The 15,202-nt window shown below is 43.9% G+C and overlaps 1 protein-coding gene across 1 annotated transcript in view; it reads left to right on the forward strand.

Annotated features, from left to right (window-relative positions):
• Tbpl2 (TATA-box binding protein like 2) overlaps positions 1-8,251 on the forward strand; it is a 33,189-nt gene extending 24,938 nt beyond the window's left edge. The window contains exons 6-8 of the mRNA XM_005346746.2: positions 477-644; positions 3,692-3,786; positions 8,175-8,251. Coding sequence (XP_005346803.1) covers positions 477-644; positions 3,692-3,786; positions 8,175-8,251 — 340 coding nt within the window. The remainder of the gene's footprint in view (positions 1-476; positions 645-3,691; positions 3,787-8,174) is intronic.
• The last annotated feature ends 6,951 nt before the right edge of the window (positions 8,252-15,202 follow it).

Consider the following 15,202-nt stretch of genomic DNA (forward strand, 5'->3'; position numbering starts at 1 on the left):
TGTAGACCAGGCTGGCCTCGAACTCACAGAGATCCGCCTGCCTCTGCCTCCCGAGTGCTGGGATTAAAGGCGTGCGCCACCACCGCCCGGCTTCACTTTTTATTTTATTCTTGTGATTCTGGGGACCAAATCCAGAGTCTTACACATGGTAGGCAAGTGCTCTGTTGCTGAGCCACACCCGCATGACCAGCCTACAGTCTCATAGGTACATTCAAAGATGAACATAGGACAAAGAGTAGAGAGGGGGTCAGAAGTGCAGGCTACAAATGCAATAGTAAAGGGGCCATTAATCAATCAGTTTGATTAATAGTAGATGCCATTAATTAAATAGATGTGGTAATGCCTGCCTGTAAAACCAGCATTTGGGAGACGGATGCAGGAAGTGCGCGAGTTACTCACTAGCCTGGGCTATACAGCCAGACTCTATCTCACGAAACAACAAGAAGGTGTCTTTATTTGTGTTTGCATCTCCCCAGTGAAGAGGAGTCTCGACTGGCAGCGAGAAAGTATGCTCGCGTGGTGCAGAAGCTTGGCTTCCCCGTCAGATTCTTCAATTTTAAAATTCAGAACATGGTTGGAAGCTGTGATGTGAAATTTCCCATCAGGCTGGAGATTTTGGCGCTCACCCACCGGCAGTTCAGTAGGTATGAAGGCCTCAGGCTGAACCTCACTCTTGCTAAGCTGCAGCAGTTATAAAATTCAGGCTGTTTATACAAGATAGCAGTCAGAAAGAGTGGCTATTTTCCAGAAGATCAGAGGAGAAGGCAGGGTAGATGAATGGATTAGGATGCTGTGCCCTAGACCTCAAAAGTTGTGGTATGGGTCAGGGTCTTGAAATAGTGGTTCTCAATGAAATTGCAAAGTGGGCCTCTTTGGCCCACATCTTTGATTGGGAAGCTCCACAGGAAGAGATTCAGCTTGCCATCCTGCAGAGTTCATACCCAATGATGGTGCTGAAGCTCTGTATTGAGGGCCACTAATGGATTAGGTTTATAAAACTGGCCCAAGTGGCTTTGGAGATGGCAGTAGAAGTGAAGGGGTGAGGCTGACAGCTGGAGGGTGGAGAAGAGCGGGGAAAGATGGCTGTGACATACATAGTCTCTGAGCGAGATCCTATCTAGTCGTGTTTATTTGGGAGGGGGTGTCTTTGTGTAGCTGTAGCTGACCCAGCACTTCTGCATTTACAGTGTTCCTAGCGTAAGGGAGCATTCTAGTCTTCCTGCTTCTGTAACCCTAGTCTCCACAGACAGACTGGCTCCCTGGCCTCAGCTCAGCCCTCAGAGAGGACAGCTCGGGCTTCAGAGGCCAATTCCACACCCCACTCCCCTGGATACACATTTGGGTCAAAACAACTGACCTAATGTAAAGGGCAGATGCTTTTACTCTCTTGGTCAGTACAGTGTCATTCCAACCTTTTACCTCCTTTGTGAGTCAACAGTGGGTCTGCCTCGTCACGTGGCTAAAGATCAGTGGAAGGGGGTTGTTGGCTTTTCTCTCAGATCCAAGCCAACAGAAGATAAAATGTCTGGACTTAACTGCCGAACTATAGTTTATTCTGACATTTCTCTTGGGTGATGGCTTTCTTCCTCCTTCTCAACTATATTTTTCTCTCTTCCACACAATTTGCTTATTGAGCGACTATGATGTCTATCATGTTTTTTTATTTTTCAAAAGTCAGCTCCAGCCGGGCGATGGTGGCGCACGCCTTTAATCCCAGCACTCGGGAGGCAGAGGCAGGCGGATCTCTGAGTTCGAGACCAGCCTGGTCTACAGAGCTAGTGCCAGGACAGGCTCCAAAGCCACAGAGAAACCCTGTCTCGAAAAAAACAAAACAAACAAACAAACAAAAAAAAAGTCAGCTCCATGGTCAGCTTCCTCATGCAATATACATCACCTCTGGGTGTGTTTCCTTTTTCAACCCAGGGTAATGTATAGACATAGTACATGCTCCATTTTTAAATGTGAACACAGACATTTTATCATCCAGTATCTTGAGCCACAGGAGTCCAGTCTGCCTCCTCAGACACACGAATGAGGTCAACTCGGAGCATGACACCTTGCTCTTTTCAGGCCGCTCAGGACTTGTCGTATTGTACGTACTTCCCATGCCTTCGTTCCCTTCCCTTCTCAACAACATACAGAAGAGATTGCAGTTGACAGTAAAAGTCCCTTGACATCATTTTCACTTTCTGAAAACCAAAACTGGCCGAAGAGCAAGATCAGAGTCCTGGCTTTTATCTTCTAGAAGAGGCCCACACCAGTCTCTTGTTCCTAGCTGGCCAGGTTTATAAACTCAGTCACTTTTGTTGTGTCTGACTGGAAAGTGTGCTTTGTATTCCAGAGGCCTCTCTTTCTGCTCCCATGCTGGCCTCCCTCAGAAGCACTCTGTCAGGCCTCCATCCTCAGGATACGAATCTCAACTGCAGAGCACGCGCGCATATGTGTGCGCTTATGTGTGCGTGTATGTGTGTGTGTGTTCTTCACATTGGGAGCCTTAGGGATACTTTCCTAAGCAGAGAAAGGGATTTCTTTTTAATGTTTTTCAATGCCTGTAGCTTGAGAAACATCACACCCATCAGGCGTGATTGGGTCAAGTGTGTCTTACGTTAAAAAACCTCAAGTTCATCTTTAATTTTGAGTCTGAAAATGTGCATTTCAACATCTATTACAGGTGTGTCCTGGTTTTGGAACCAGGTCTGGCTACGTAATTCAGGCTGGTCTCACACTATAGCAATCCTCTCGTCTCAGCCTCTTGAGTGCTACGATTATAAGCACCTCTGTGTCCAGGGTGTTAAACCCGGGGCATCATGTCTATAAGGCAAGGGCTCTACCGCTGAGCTACATCACCATTGCAGCCTCTTCCTTGCTACCCTCTCTACCAATCTACATCACATAGTTTTCTATGAGCGTGTCCCCTTCAGTTTTAAACTCAGAAATATGCTGATAATAAATGCTCATTAAGGGTCTAAAATCCAAGTGAGTATTGTGCAGTAGATAAGGTCCTACTGGCCACCTATGCAGCCTTCGTCCCTTGCCCACGTGGAGTTTGCTGACTAAAATAAAGACACACTGTCACTGTCACTGTTGAACCCTGGAAGTCACTGTGGAGCTGAGACTGCTTTGTGTGCAGTGGGGTCCTGAGCAGGGTGCTCTGTGTTATGTAGATTTTGAGAGGCAGAAATGCATCTAGAGAGGTGATACTGGAAGGAAATTCAAGGCTGAACTGGCCATGGACTCATCAGGTGTTTGCTATTCAGTCTCCATTGGATGACCTCCTTCCTCCCTTTCTCTGAGCATCAGCCCTCTCTTATTTACACCAAAGAATAGGATAAATAGTACATCTCCAATCAGGAGTTTATTGTGCCTGTCACTTTAAAAACATGATTTTGGAAGTGACCTCCAAACTCTTTAGGAGTGTCACTTCCTTTATAGGATCAGCTTCCTGTTTCCAGCCAGGGCTGCTACAGTTTTATTGGTTGACGAACTGCAGGTGCTTGCCAGTGTGGTCTGGTTCGTCCTCTGAGCATGAAGAATTGGGTAGATCCTAGTGAGTCACTCTCCAGGGTGTCGTTTTTCTTCTGTCTGTTGTCCAAGAGCAAGTACTCTGAACAGTTGTATCTTCTTTTCTTTATTGTTATTATCACTCTATATATTTTTCTCTCTGACTTTCATGACCTCTTCTTCTAAACAGCTATGAACCGGAACTGTTTCCTGGTCTTATTTATAAGATGGTGAAGCCGCAGGTGGTGTTGCTCATCTTCGCCTCTGGAAAAGTTGTGTTGACGGGTAAGTTTAAGGTTATTATCTCATATTCACAAGATGTAAAACTATGTGTGCGTTTTGCTTTTCCTTCCTTCCTGAATGGGTCTTTCTCCATAACAAGGTACTTTTTGCTATATTGGGGGAAAGAAAAGTAGAGAAAAAAATGACATTACTCATAGATCTCAGTTCCTAAAATGATACATTTTTCATGTATCCTGTTACTTGATGTGTATTTTCATCTTCTGCTTTATATCAATCATGGCACACATGCAGCTTAACTTGCTGCTTCAAACCCTTCCTGGATGCTTTTAATAAAGCTGCGCCATGTTCCTAAGGCAGGGATTGGTACATAGTCTCTGGAAAGGACAAACACTGAATATTGAGACTTTGTGGCCACAGGAGTCTCTGCTGTAGGTGGTCTCATGTAGAGCCTTTGGAGTGTGAGTTATGTGACTCTGACTCTGCTTTAAACATGTCACCAAATAGAACTCTTATTTTCTCCCAATCACTAAACGATCTAGAAGTCAGTCTTGGGTCACAACTGACATATATAGTTAGTGCGCTGGGTTTGTCAGCTGCCCTGTACTCCCTGACTCCTGTTCTAACAGGTCACTGAGTAGAACTTGTCTTCCCACTGTCACATGCTTCTGTGTTCCTTTGTGTTCGTTACTTATAAATGGGACAAGCATTTGGCTATTTTATTTGTGGAGAATTGTTAGTACGCGTGCTCCGAAGTCAAACTTTGGTTTGAGTATATCACTGTTTTCAAAGTTCTTAGCATGAATTTCCAAATTCCATTAAAGGCATCTACAATATACTTTCCTATATCAAACCTCCCTTCCAACAGTGTATTCTAAACATCTTTGGACCAAACTTCCAGCAGCATTTTAAAAAATTGTATGGAAAGCTGGGTACTTGCCATTAGTCCTGACACTCAGGTAGCAGAGGCAAGCAAATCTCTGAGAAAGAGGTCAGCCTGGTCTACATAGTTCCATGCCACCAACCAGAGTTACATAGCAAGACCCCCCCCCCCCCACACACACACACATACCACTCGGCTAGTTCAAGTCATTGTATTGCTGGTTGGTGTGTCAATTAGCTAAACTATGGAGATGTATTCATAGACCTGATGTCCAAATGATGGACCCTGAATTTTGGGTGCCTACCAGGTGCATGTATGGTGTTAGGATGCAAACACCCATCTGGCAGCAGTCCAGCCCTGTGGAGACAGATGGTGAAGTTATGTTGCATGGCATCTCACCAAATCAGAAGTTAAGCCATGTATACTTAAACCAACCATCCAGTGTCCCTAATCCTGCCATATATTCTTCAAGGGCAATAAAGTGGCCTAGGTTTTTGTGAAATTCTGTGGTTTTCTAAGGCCTTCACACAGACATTAGTGCGCATAACCCTCTCACTACTCTGTGAGGAGGGTTGCTGTCTTTTCTGGTGGGGAACCTGAAACTTGGAGGTCGGGTAAGACGCCATGGTCGCAATGTTAGCTAGTGGTGCAGCTGCCACTTGGGCTCTTACTCATGTTCAAAACCTGTCCTGTCTCAGCCAATCGGGCCACATCTTGCTACCAGGGTTAGGAAGGGCATGCATGCCAAAGGGCAGTCATTGTAGCATGCAGAAAAGGCGTGGTAATCTTTGCCTAAAATGCTGGGGTCGCCCAGTTGATGCTGCTGCTGTAGGGCAGGGGCTGTCATTATTGATTGTTAATTGCCCTGTGAGCTTGGTTTTTGTTCTTACTTTAGTGAGGAAATGTCAGGTGAGGTCTGGGACAGAGTCAGAAGGAAGAGAGTTTACTTAGAATATAAAAGTCCCTGGTCTGATCCCTAGTGCCACATCTAGTACTAACAACAAAATCTTGTTTTAACACTTGGGAGCGGGCACAGGTGGTATTTGGTTGATGGTTTCTGGAGGGAACACTGGCTGCATGTCTCCCTCATTGCTGCTTTATGATTCCGGTAACTTCAATTTCTTGGGCCTCACTTTCCCCATTTATGAAATAAGGGAACTGTGCACTCTGTATCAGGAATCACTGTTGCTAATGTAAAATACTGGCTGTGTTTCTGCTTCCCAGGGGTCTCCAGGTGGCATGCTCTTCGTGTTTGAATGCAACCATAGGTACAGTATTTTATATAAAGCCTTATGGAAAAAAAAAACAACCAAATCAGTGTTTATCCCAAATGCTGGACCTGGATGCCCTGTTCCTTAAGGAACAGTAAGCAAACTGTCTTGCCCTGGGATTGGTTTTGGCATGCATGTTTGCGTCACCACTCACAGGCCATTGTCGGATGGTAAGAAGCCTATTCCAGATACAGGTGTGAACAAGCCAGAGGCAAGTTCTTTGTCAGTAGCCTTGTTCCTTTAGTGTCCCCATCTCACTGGTTTGCATAAAACGGATCTCTTTGGAAAGGGAAACTGTAATATTCTTCCTCTGAGAAGACTCTGGGGGATTTCCTATCCAAAGGTGCAGAGTTTCTCGTGTCTGTTAGTAACACACCATCTTCCTCTTTAATCTTTCAGGGTGCAGAAAAATTCCTTAGCAAGGAATAAATGCTGTTTTGCCATTAGCAGTCAAAAAATAATTAGACTTACAAGGATTTCCTCCTTACTACTTTTAAGTTTTTTTAAAAATGGAATTTATCTAACAAACTACTTGAAAGTGGGCATTTAATACATTTAGTGTCCTGCAATACAACATGACTATACCGTCACCTCCCGTTCTAAAACAGTCCATGGCTACAAAGAAACCTCCGTAGTTTGCCATGTTCTCCAGCAGCTACCAGCATCTGCTATCACCACGGATTTACCTATTTTGAAGGCTTCATCTAAATGTAACTTTTCCTACCTTTTATGGGTGGGTGGGTGCCTGGATTTGTTTCGACTGTTGAGGCATGTCCAAATTTTGTACTGTTTATGGCTGAATAATACTCTCTTGTAGACATACACCGGGGCTTTTATTCATTGATGGCCACAGAGGCTGTTTTCATTTCTTTGTTATTATAACTGCTGGAGCAATTCCAGTCTGCACTGTGTGCCTGCTTCTGGTTTTGTAAGAAGTTTGCTCAGGAGGTGACCCCATAACTCTTGAGGAACACCCAAACTTGGGAGCTGAACCCAGTTTACAGTCCCTCCAGCAGTGCAGAGGTTGCTGAACTTCAGCATCCTATGAGTTTTTTCTTTAATAAAAACATTACAGCTCATCACTGATCTGAATTCTGGTAGATGGTTTTTTTAGGTCTTCTCCCTCACTGGGCCTGGAGCTAAGCCAAATAATCACTCTTAGATTTTCTTCTTCCTTCCTTTTTCTGCACCTCTGAAGGTCCTAGGACCCCAGCTAATCCAAGTTATTCACTTACTAACAGGCTGTTGTTTTTGTTTTTGAAACAGGGTCATCTGTGTATCTCGGGAGGGCCTTGAACTTAAGATTCTCTTGCCTCAGCCTCCCAAGTGATAGATTAGAGGCATGTATCACTAAACCTGGTACAAACAGAACAGTTTTTTATTGTTTCTTCCATTAGCATCATTTCTTTGCTTTCTGCCCCCAAATATGTCAGATGCTAATTCTCATTTAGCTGAAGCCCCAAACTCCTATAAGAACCAGCCCATAACACTCACTGGGTTGTCCCTTATCCAGTTTTGAAGGTGGTAAGGGTGATGATTGATTGTTGTCAGTGAGAAGCAAGTGGGAACCGACTAACATTTCTCCAGGGAGAGTGTCTAATCTTTGTTTAGTGCTATAAGTCATATCAATTATTAACAATTAACAATTGCTGACACCTAAGACTCCAATAATGAAAATGGTGTAAATTTTTCCTCTAATTACTTCCTATGTGTCAAAATTGTAAGCTCTTAGAATAGTCTGCCTAGTCTGATACTATGGAAACAAGACACCAGAAATGAAGGAATCCAAGAAAGACATTTTTGCTATTCATAGTAGCTGAATTCACAGGTGCTGAGGCTGGCTTCCTTATGTCGTATGGTAACACATTTGCAGACTATCCCATCTACATTCTACTGAGCCTGGTATGACTGAAGACAGCATCCAAAGAGAGGAAATGCTGGAGGAACTTCTGCCCTATGGCATGCGTTTTGGGGAGACTATGGCTATTGTGCCCCTCCAATTCTTCTCTTTATTAGAAAGAAATGCCCCACTTATTGGGCACAACTAAAGAGGTGTCATCTGGAAACCATCACAAAACTGCGCATCCTTGTAATCCCAACACTGGGGAGGTAGACACAGACGGATCTATTCTGAGGCCACCCCAGGTTGTTTAGCTAGACCATTTCCCAAAATCAAAGAAACAGTCATTGAATATGGTGAAATGAAATTTTAGCATGAAAAAGAAACTGTTGTTGTTGTTCTTATGTTAAAGTTCATACTCACTTGAATTTCTTTATAGGTGCCAGAGAGCGTTCTGAGATCTACGAAGCATTTGAAAACATGTACCCTATTCTGGAAAGTTTTAAGAAAATCTGAGCGTGTCCCTGGGCTTCTCATGTTGTAGTGATTTGGATATGTGTTTAAGCACAGCAGAAAGGAGTGGGTTTCTACACATGGCTGTAGAAACCTCCCATGCTTTCTAGCAGTCCCTGTTCATAGCTAACAGGGTTAAGTTTCTTGTTTGACTTTTGCCTTGGTTTGGAAGTAGGGTCTACTGTGTAGCCTGAAGTATGGTTTGATTTATTACAAGGTGATTCCATGTGAATAGCTGTGATTAAGAAATGGAATTTTCTTCAAGGTGACGCTTGTGTGTTATTTAATTATAAATAAACAAGAACAAGTGAACTTATTTCAGAATTTGAGACGGTTCAGACTTTGCTAGACTGAGGCACCGGGTCCATGCTTTATTTTTAAATATATAATGTGTTAAAATGTGTTCTTTGAAGACAGTAATACATCTGAACATTAACTATAATGTTATACCTATCAATAGAAATCATGTTCAGTTTTTTCTTATTTTTCCATTTGAAGTACAGGAGATGGAATTCAGACCCTTTGGTAAGAGATAACTGTGAAAATCTCCTTGGGAGAGCCAGTGAACTATCCCAAACCAGAAAATCCTTTGTTTGAAATGGCCACGTGAAACTGTCCTCCAGCTGCCCCCAGCCTCAGTTATTCTGTTATTGTGCTGATAGCATTGTGTTTGGTTGGTTGGTTGTTCAGGAACCGTTCTGGTTTAGGGAAAGCTATTTGGAAAGCAATATAGGGAATTTTTTTTAAAATTACTTTTCCAATACTACCTGACTGTATTTAAGCAGACTCTGGAGAAAAGAGCAAAGAGTTCAGGCCAAAGATTTAGCTAGATTGGGGTTGCCGGCATTTGATGATGGGCACAGGAAGATTGACAGGCAGTCTGCTCTTGTGATTCAGGCTGTAGGCCCCACATGGCTACTGGTATCATCTTTTCTGAGGGTAGACTTCAGTCTTTAGGTAGAATACATGGAAAATGCCACTTGGTTCCTAGGAGGCATCCCTGAGTGTGTGACTGAGGGGAGAAAGCCCGGCTGGAGAGAATTCAGAGTTCTCATCGGTGGATTACTGGTCCAGTAGGACCTGTAGCTGCACTTCTCCTGTGTCTGCAATGGTTTAAAGGCACGTCCAACAACCTGAAATAAACTCTCTAAAGAGACTTGGTGGAGTCAAGTCCATATTGACCTATAGCTGCACTTCTCCTGTCTCTGCAATGGTTTAGAGGCACGTCCAACAACCTGAAATAAACTCTCTAAAGAGACTGGTGGAGTCAAGTCCATATTCACTGCTAAAGCACGGCACGGAGTTAGAGAAGACGAAGCCCAGTAGAATTCGGTCTTCTGGCTTTGCTGGTGGGTCGTGCCTGTCATTCCTTTGCCCAGGAGGCTGCCACAGCAGGGTTGCGACTGTAGGGCAGCGTGGGCTATGTAGAAGGCACTAACCATTAAAACCAGATTTTAAAAATCTACGACTTCGATTTGCAAGTTCAGTTTGTAAAGTGTTAGGCTGCTATAGGTTTGTGTATTAACCTTTTGGACATTATGTGGGTGCTGCAGTTATATCCACAACGGGGTGAGTATCAGGGAGAGGGTAAGGGTTTGTTTTCCAAATAACAAGGCAGAAAAGGAGGAAAGGTGAGTCAAGGATTCAAACTAGTCCTGAGATGGAGCTCTCTCCCAACTTTGCTGCCTGCAGTTTTAGCCAAACCTAAACGTATCTTTAGTTAATAAAATGAATAATTCCCTTGTTCTGTTCTGTACCTTATGCAGAGAGTGGAATCCTTGGGATACCCTATTAATATACCTTGAAAACCACAAAGGCATCCTACTACATGGCTCAGCAGGTATTACAATCCGGACTCTGGAGGGCACTGAGGAGGATCCTGGGCTCCCAGACTCAGGCCCCTCTCCAGGCCTCTTTTACTCCCCACATGACCTCCGGACCATCCTCTCCCCTAGATGCACCCTACCCCCACCCCTGGCATCCATTCGCCAGTGATTCTGACTACCTAAGCTGCATGGGACCCACATATTAGAAGGGACACAGCATTTGTTCCTTGGCCTCCACATACACACCGTGGAATACCCTCCCCACCCTTCACACACGAAGTCAATGAATTTATCGAGCTACTCCAGCACAGAAATGTGCTAGCTGCAGGCTTGGGCTGTGTGTAAAGTTCTAATTCAATGGATGAAAAACTAAAGGTGGTATTTGGGCGACCTCTTCTGGCAAATGGGTCTTCGTGCACTTTTCCTGAGGAAATAACGAGCCTAACAGGCTGGGCAGGCCACTTACCTTCTGTCATTTGTGTCAAATGCCATTGGTCACTTTAGAAAAAAGACATTAGAATGGTTCCTAGGTATCTGCTAACCCACAAGATAGGCCCTGTCTTAGTTAGGGTTTCTGTTGCTGTGAAGACATTCCATGACCACAGCAACTGTTATTAAAAAAAAAAAAAAAAAGAAGCATGTAATTGTGGTGGTTTCCAGTTCAGAGGTTTAGTCCATCACCATCATGGCTGGACATGATGGCATGCAGGCAGACTTGGTGCTGGAGGAGGAGCTGAGAGTTCTATATCTTTGATCTACATGTAGCAGAAACAACTGTCTCCCTGTGCATGACTTGAGCATATACGAGACCTCAGAGCCCCACCTACCCACAGTGGCACAGTTCCTCCCACAAGGCCACACACCTACTCCCAACAAAACCACAACTCTTAATAGTGCTGCTCCCTTTGGGGGCATTTTCTTTCAAACCACCACAGCCCCGCTGCTCCCATTTGCTCCTCTCTTGCCATTTGGAGCGAGAAGGCCATGATGAAACAAAATGGCATTCACAACCATTCCTATGTCTGGAGGTAGCCTCAGGGTCACAGGAATGTTCCATTTTTTTTTTTAAATTGAAGCTGTGACCCTGGGCATCATTGTGCTAGGTTTCCTAGCTTTCATGCACATTGCATGTGTTCCTCCACACAGGAAATGCCTACAGTAAATGGCAAAGACGTTATGAGAAGACCTAAGGGTACAAAAAGAGCTATGGTTATAAAGAGCAGGGTAGGGCTGGGGTGGAGGCCGAAAGACTTCTCAGCAGGTAAGCACACTGAATGCTCTTCCAGAGGTCTTGGGTTTGCTTCTCAGTACCCACAGAGAGGCTATCAGCCACCTGTAATTCTGGTCCCAAGATTTGCAGCGCCCTTTTCTGGTCTCCACCAGCACCTGGCACTTATGAGATGTACCCTCCATTATAAACAGGCAAACACCCAGAGACATAAAATAAAATTGAGGTGGGGCACACAGATGAGGTACAGGTCCTCATTTCAACCAAAAACCCTAGTCAGAAACCCCAGATGTGCTTCTATCCAAGTGGAGTCACAGAACATTCTGCAGCCAAGAAGAATAGCCTGCAACCTGATGCCACAGAAAAACCCTCATTTACGAACAAGAATTGTTTGCTGGGAAAAGGCACTACAAAGTCGCTCACCCTAACCTAAAGAGGACTCCCCCTTTTTCTCCTCCTTCCCCTGCTGCTTTCATTATCATTGAAAATATGTTATATTCCTCAAATACTATGATTATGGTTCTCCTTCTATTCTTTCCAATTACTCTATATTTCCCATTCCATTCAATCTACTCCCCTCCTTTCCTAGTCAGGAAAGAACAGGCTTCTGAGAGATAATAAAATGTAACAAAATATAAAACAAAAACTATCACGTGGAGTTGGAAGAGACAGAGGAGGCACAAGAATCAAGAGACTCAGTCGCTCACTCAGGAATCCTATAAGCATACTAAACTGGAGGCCATAATACATGTGTGTGTGTGTATACACACACACGATACACATACATATATACATGAAAAGTATATATGTACGTACATACATACATACATGCATACATACATATATATACATACTGTGGTATGTGCACACTTGTGCAGACCCTACGTATGCTACTTTATTCCTTGAGTGCATGTGAGCTTTGCTAATGTTCAGTTAGAGGGCTTTGTATTCTTGGTGTCCTCCATTTCCTCTGTGTGTAGCGTAGGGCTATTTATGTAGATCAGGTAGGTTCCCTACTCCCAGAGATCTGCCTGCTTCTTCCCTCCTCTGCGAGTCCTTGGATTAAAAGCGTGCACTACTACATCAGGCAGTTTCTTCCTGGTATCCCACAACCATAAACAGTTAAGTTCATATTAGTTCATTATAAAATGTACTATTCATTTATGGGATTCAAGATAATGCCTAAATTCTGCCATGGCATGTAGAGTGAGAGCATTTGAAGTTCAGTAGTGTCCCATGGGACTAGACAGAAGACCGAGGCGTGAATTGTTCAATGACATTTAGTGCCATAGGGTTCAGGCTGAGGCATGAGTGTGGATCTCACAGGAGTGTAAGTGTGTCTCTCCTTGGCTGGGGTTGGGTTTCTGTCTGGGGGAGGAAATATCCTTGTGGTGACCCTACTCTACCCACACTCTCGCTTTTGGAATGGACCAAGACAGTGGCTGAGATGCACTAAATTCTTACTTCCACAAGGTGGCACCCTATGCCTTGTGTGCCCATCCTCAATTCCTCAGGACAACCTTTGCCAGCGGAGGTGGTGGAAGCACCACCCATTGTTTCTCAACCTGGTAAGTGAAGCGAGAGTGACTAGTTAGGTTGGGGACTACATTTATACACAGAACACAGCTGTGGTCAGAATAGAGGAAGGAGATATTTTAAGCCTGTCAATAGAATAAGAAGTTGACATGGGGTCCTATTCAATCATGCAATGTTGTATTCAAGTCTTTAGTTAATACTTGGTAATACAGAGACACAAGAGTACAAAAGGAGGAAGTGTTAGATTATTTTTAACTTCAGATAGAATTTCTAACCTCAAGGCTGTCAATGCAGAAGCCACTGTCATATTCCAGCTAGGGAAAGAGATGGGCTAGTTGCAGATCTCCCAAATTCATCACCTACTCCTTCAAGTTAATCTCCCAGTCTCATCCCAGCTCTGCATCAGAACATCTGTTGCAGCCTCCCTTCCCTTCCTGCTTACATCTCTAGCGGATCACACAGATCTTTCCATCCAAACTTCCCTTCTCCACTTGCCGATTTCTCTCAGCCCCAGCTCCAGCTCTCACTCGCTGGGAATGCACAGGCCACTCCTGCCGGGAAAGCAGGTAGGTAAACTGCAGAACTTTGCCTCTCCCTTCATTCCTTAGTTGCAATCCCAGCTCTGCAGCAGAATACCTGTGGCAGCCGCCTCCCACCTCATCTCTGGTGGATCCCATAGATCTTCCCCTCCATTTCTATCCTCCCTTCCTCCACAACTTGCTTTGTCTCTCCCCTCAACTCCAGCATGCATTCTTTGAGAACTCACAAGCCACTCCAGCCGGGGAAGCAGGTAGCCTAACTGCAGATCTCCACCTCTCCCTCTGCTCCTTGAAATTAGTCCTCCAGTCTCATCCCAGCTCTGCAGCAGATCCCCCACTATAGCCTCCTCCCCCTACATCCTGCACCCACATCCAGTGGATCATAGATCTAGATCTTCCCCTTCCAAACTTCCTTCCTCCAACTCATTGCTTGTCCCAGCCTCCAGCAGGCACTCTCTGAGAACCCACAAACCACTCTGACCATGGAAACAAGCAGACTAACTGCAGAACCACCTCTCCCTCTGTTCCTCTGAGTCCAGTCCCCAGTCTCATCTCCAATTCTGTAGCAGACCTTCTTCTGTGGCCTTACCTCATCTCTGTTCCCATTTCCAAGAGACTAAGCAGATCTTGGCAGAACATACCGACTTCTTCCTAATTCTGAAGCTTCTCTACCATCTCCATCCCATCCCCATTCTTAAGTTTTAGGTCCAATAGCCAGAAACATATTTTACTTGGAACCTTCACTCCCAAGTATCAGGACCCCAGAAGATTTTTCAACAGGCAACACACAGTCACCACAATCTCCTAAGAATCAGAGAGGAAATAGAAACCAAGGAGCAAAACATCCACCCAACAAAGACAACACCAGATATCAGCACCTTGCAATCTTCCTAATCTAGATGCCTAGACACCAGCACCAAAACCACCATCAGTGGCCAGGGCAATATGTCACCACTAAACATAGGACTTCCCTAGGCAAAGATCTTCCTAGTAATCCTACCACAGCAGACCCAATTACTCCAACACAGTTGAACCACAAAGACCTTAAAATAGTCTTTATGCATATGATAGAGCTCTACAAAAAGAAAGCAAATATAAATCCTTAATGAAATATGTGAAAATATGAATAATCAGTGGAAGGAAATGAATAAAATTATTCAAGACCTGAAAGTGGAAAGAGAATCAATAAAGAAAGCTCAAACTGAGGGAAATCAGAAAATGAAAAATTTAGGAACTTGAACAGGAACCAACCACAGAGACAAACTTCACCAATATAATACAAGAGATAGAAGATAGAATCTCAGAATTAAAGACATAATAGAAGAAGTGGATACGCTGGCTAAAGAAAATGTTAAACCTAAAGAATTCCTGACACAAAATAGCTAGAAAATCTGGGGCAATATGAAAAGACCAAACCTAAGAACAATAGGAAGAAAGGAAGGAGAAGAAACCTGGTCAAAGGCTCAGAAGATATTTTCAGTAAAATCACAGAAGAAAATTTCCCTAATCTAAAAAAGGAGATGTCTATCTAAGTACAAGAAGCATACAGAATGCCAAACAGACTGGAGTAGAACAGAAAGCTCAAAATGTATAGAACAAATAAATAATATTTCAAGGAAAAAAGACCAAGTAACATAAAAGTAGACCTATTAGACTTATACTTCTCAATGTAAAAAAGCCAGAAGGGCCTGAATAGATGTTCTATAAACTTTAAGAGATCACAAATGCTAGCCCAGACAACCATACTGTCTTAGGGTTTCTATTTCTGTGAAAAGATACCATGACCATGGCAACTCTTATAAAGGAAAACATTTAATTGGGTGAC

This window comes from Microtus ochrogaster, chromosome 4, assembly GCF_000317375.1.
Source record: "Microtus ochrogaster isolate Prairie Vole_2 chromosome 4, MicOch1.0, whole genome shotgun sequence".
Taxonomy (NCBI): domain Eukaryota; kingdom Metazoa; phylum Chordata; class Mammalia; order Rodentia; family Cricetidae; genus Microtus; species Microtus ochrogaster.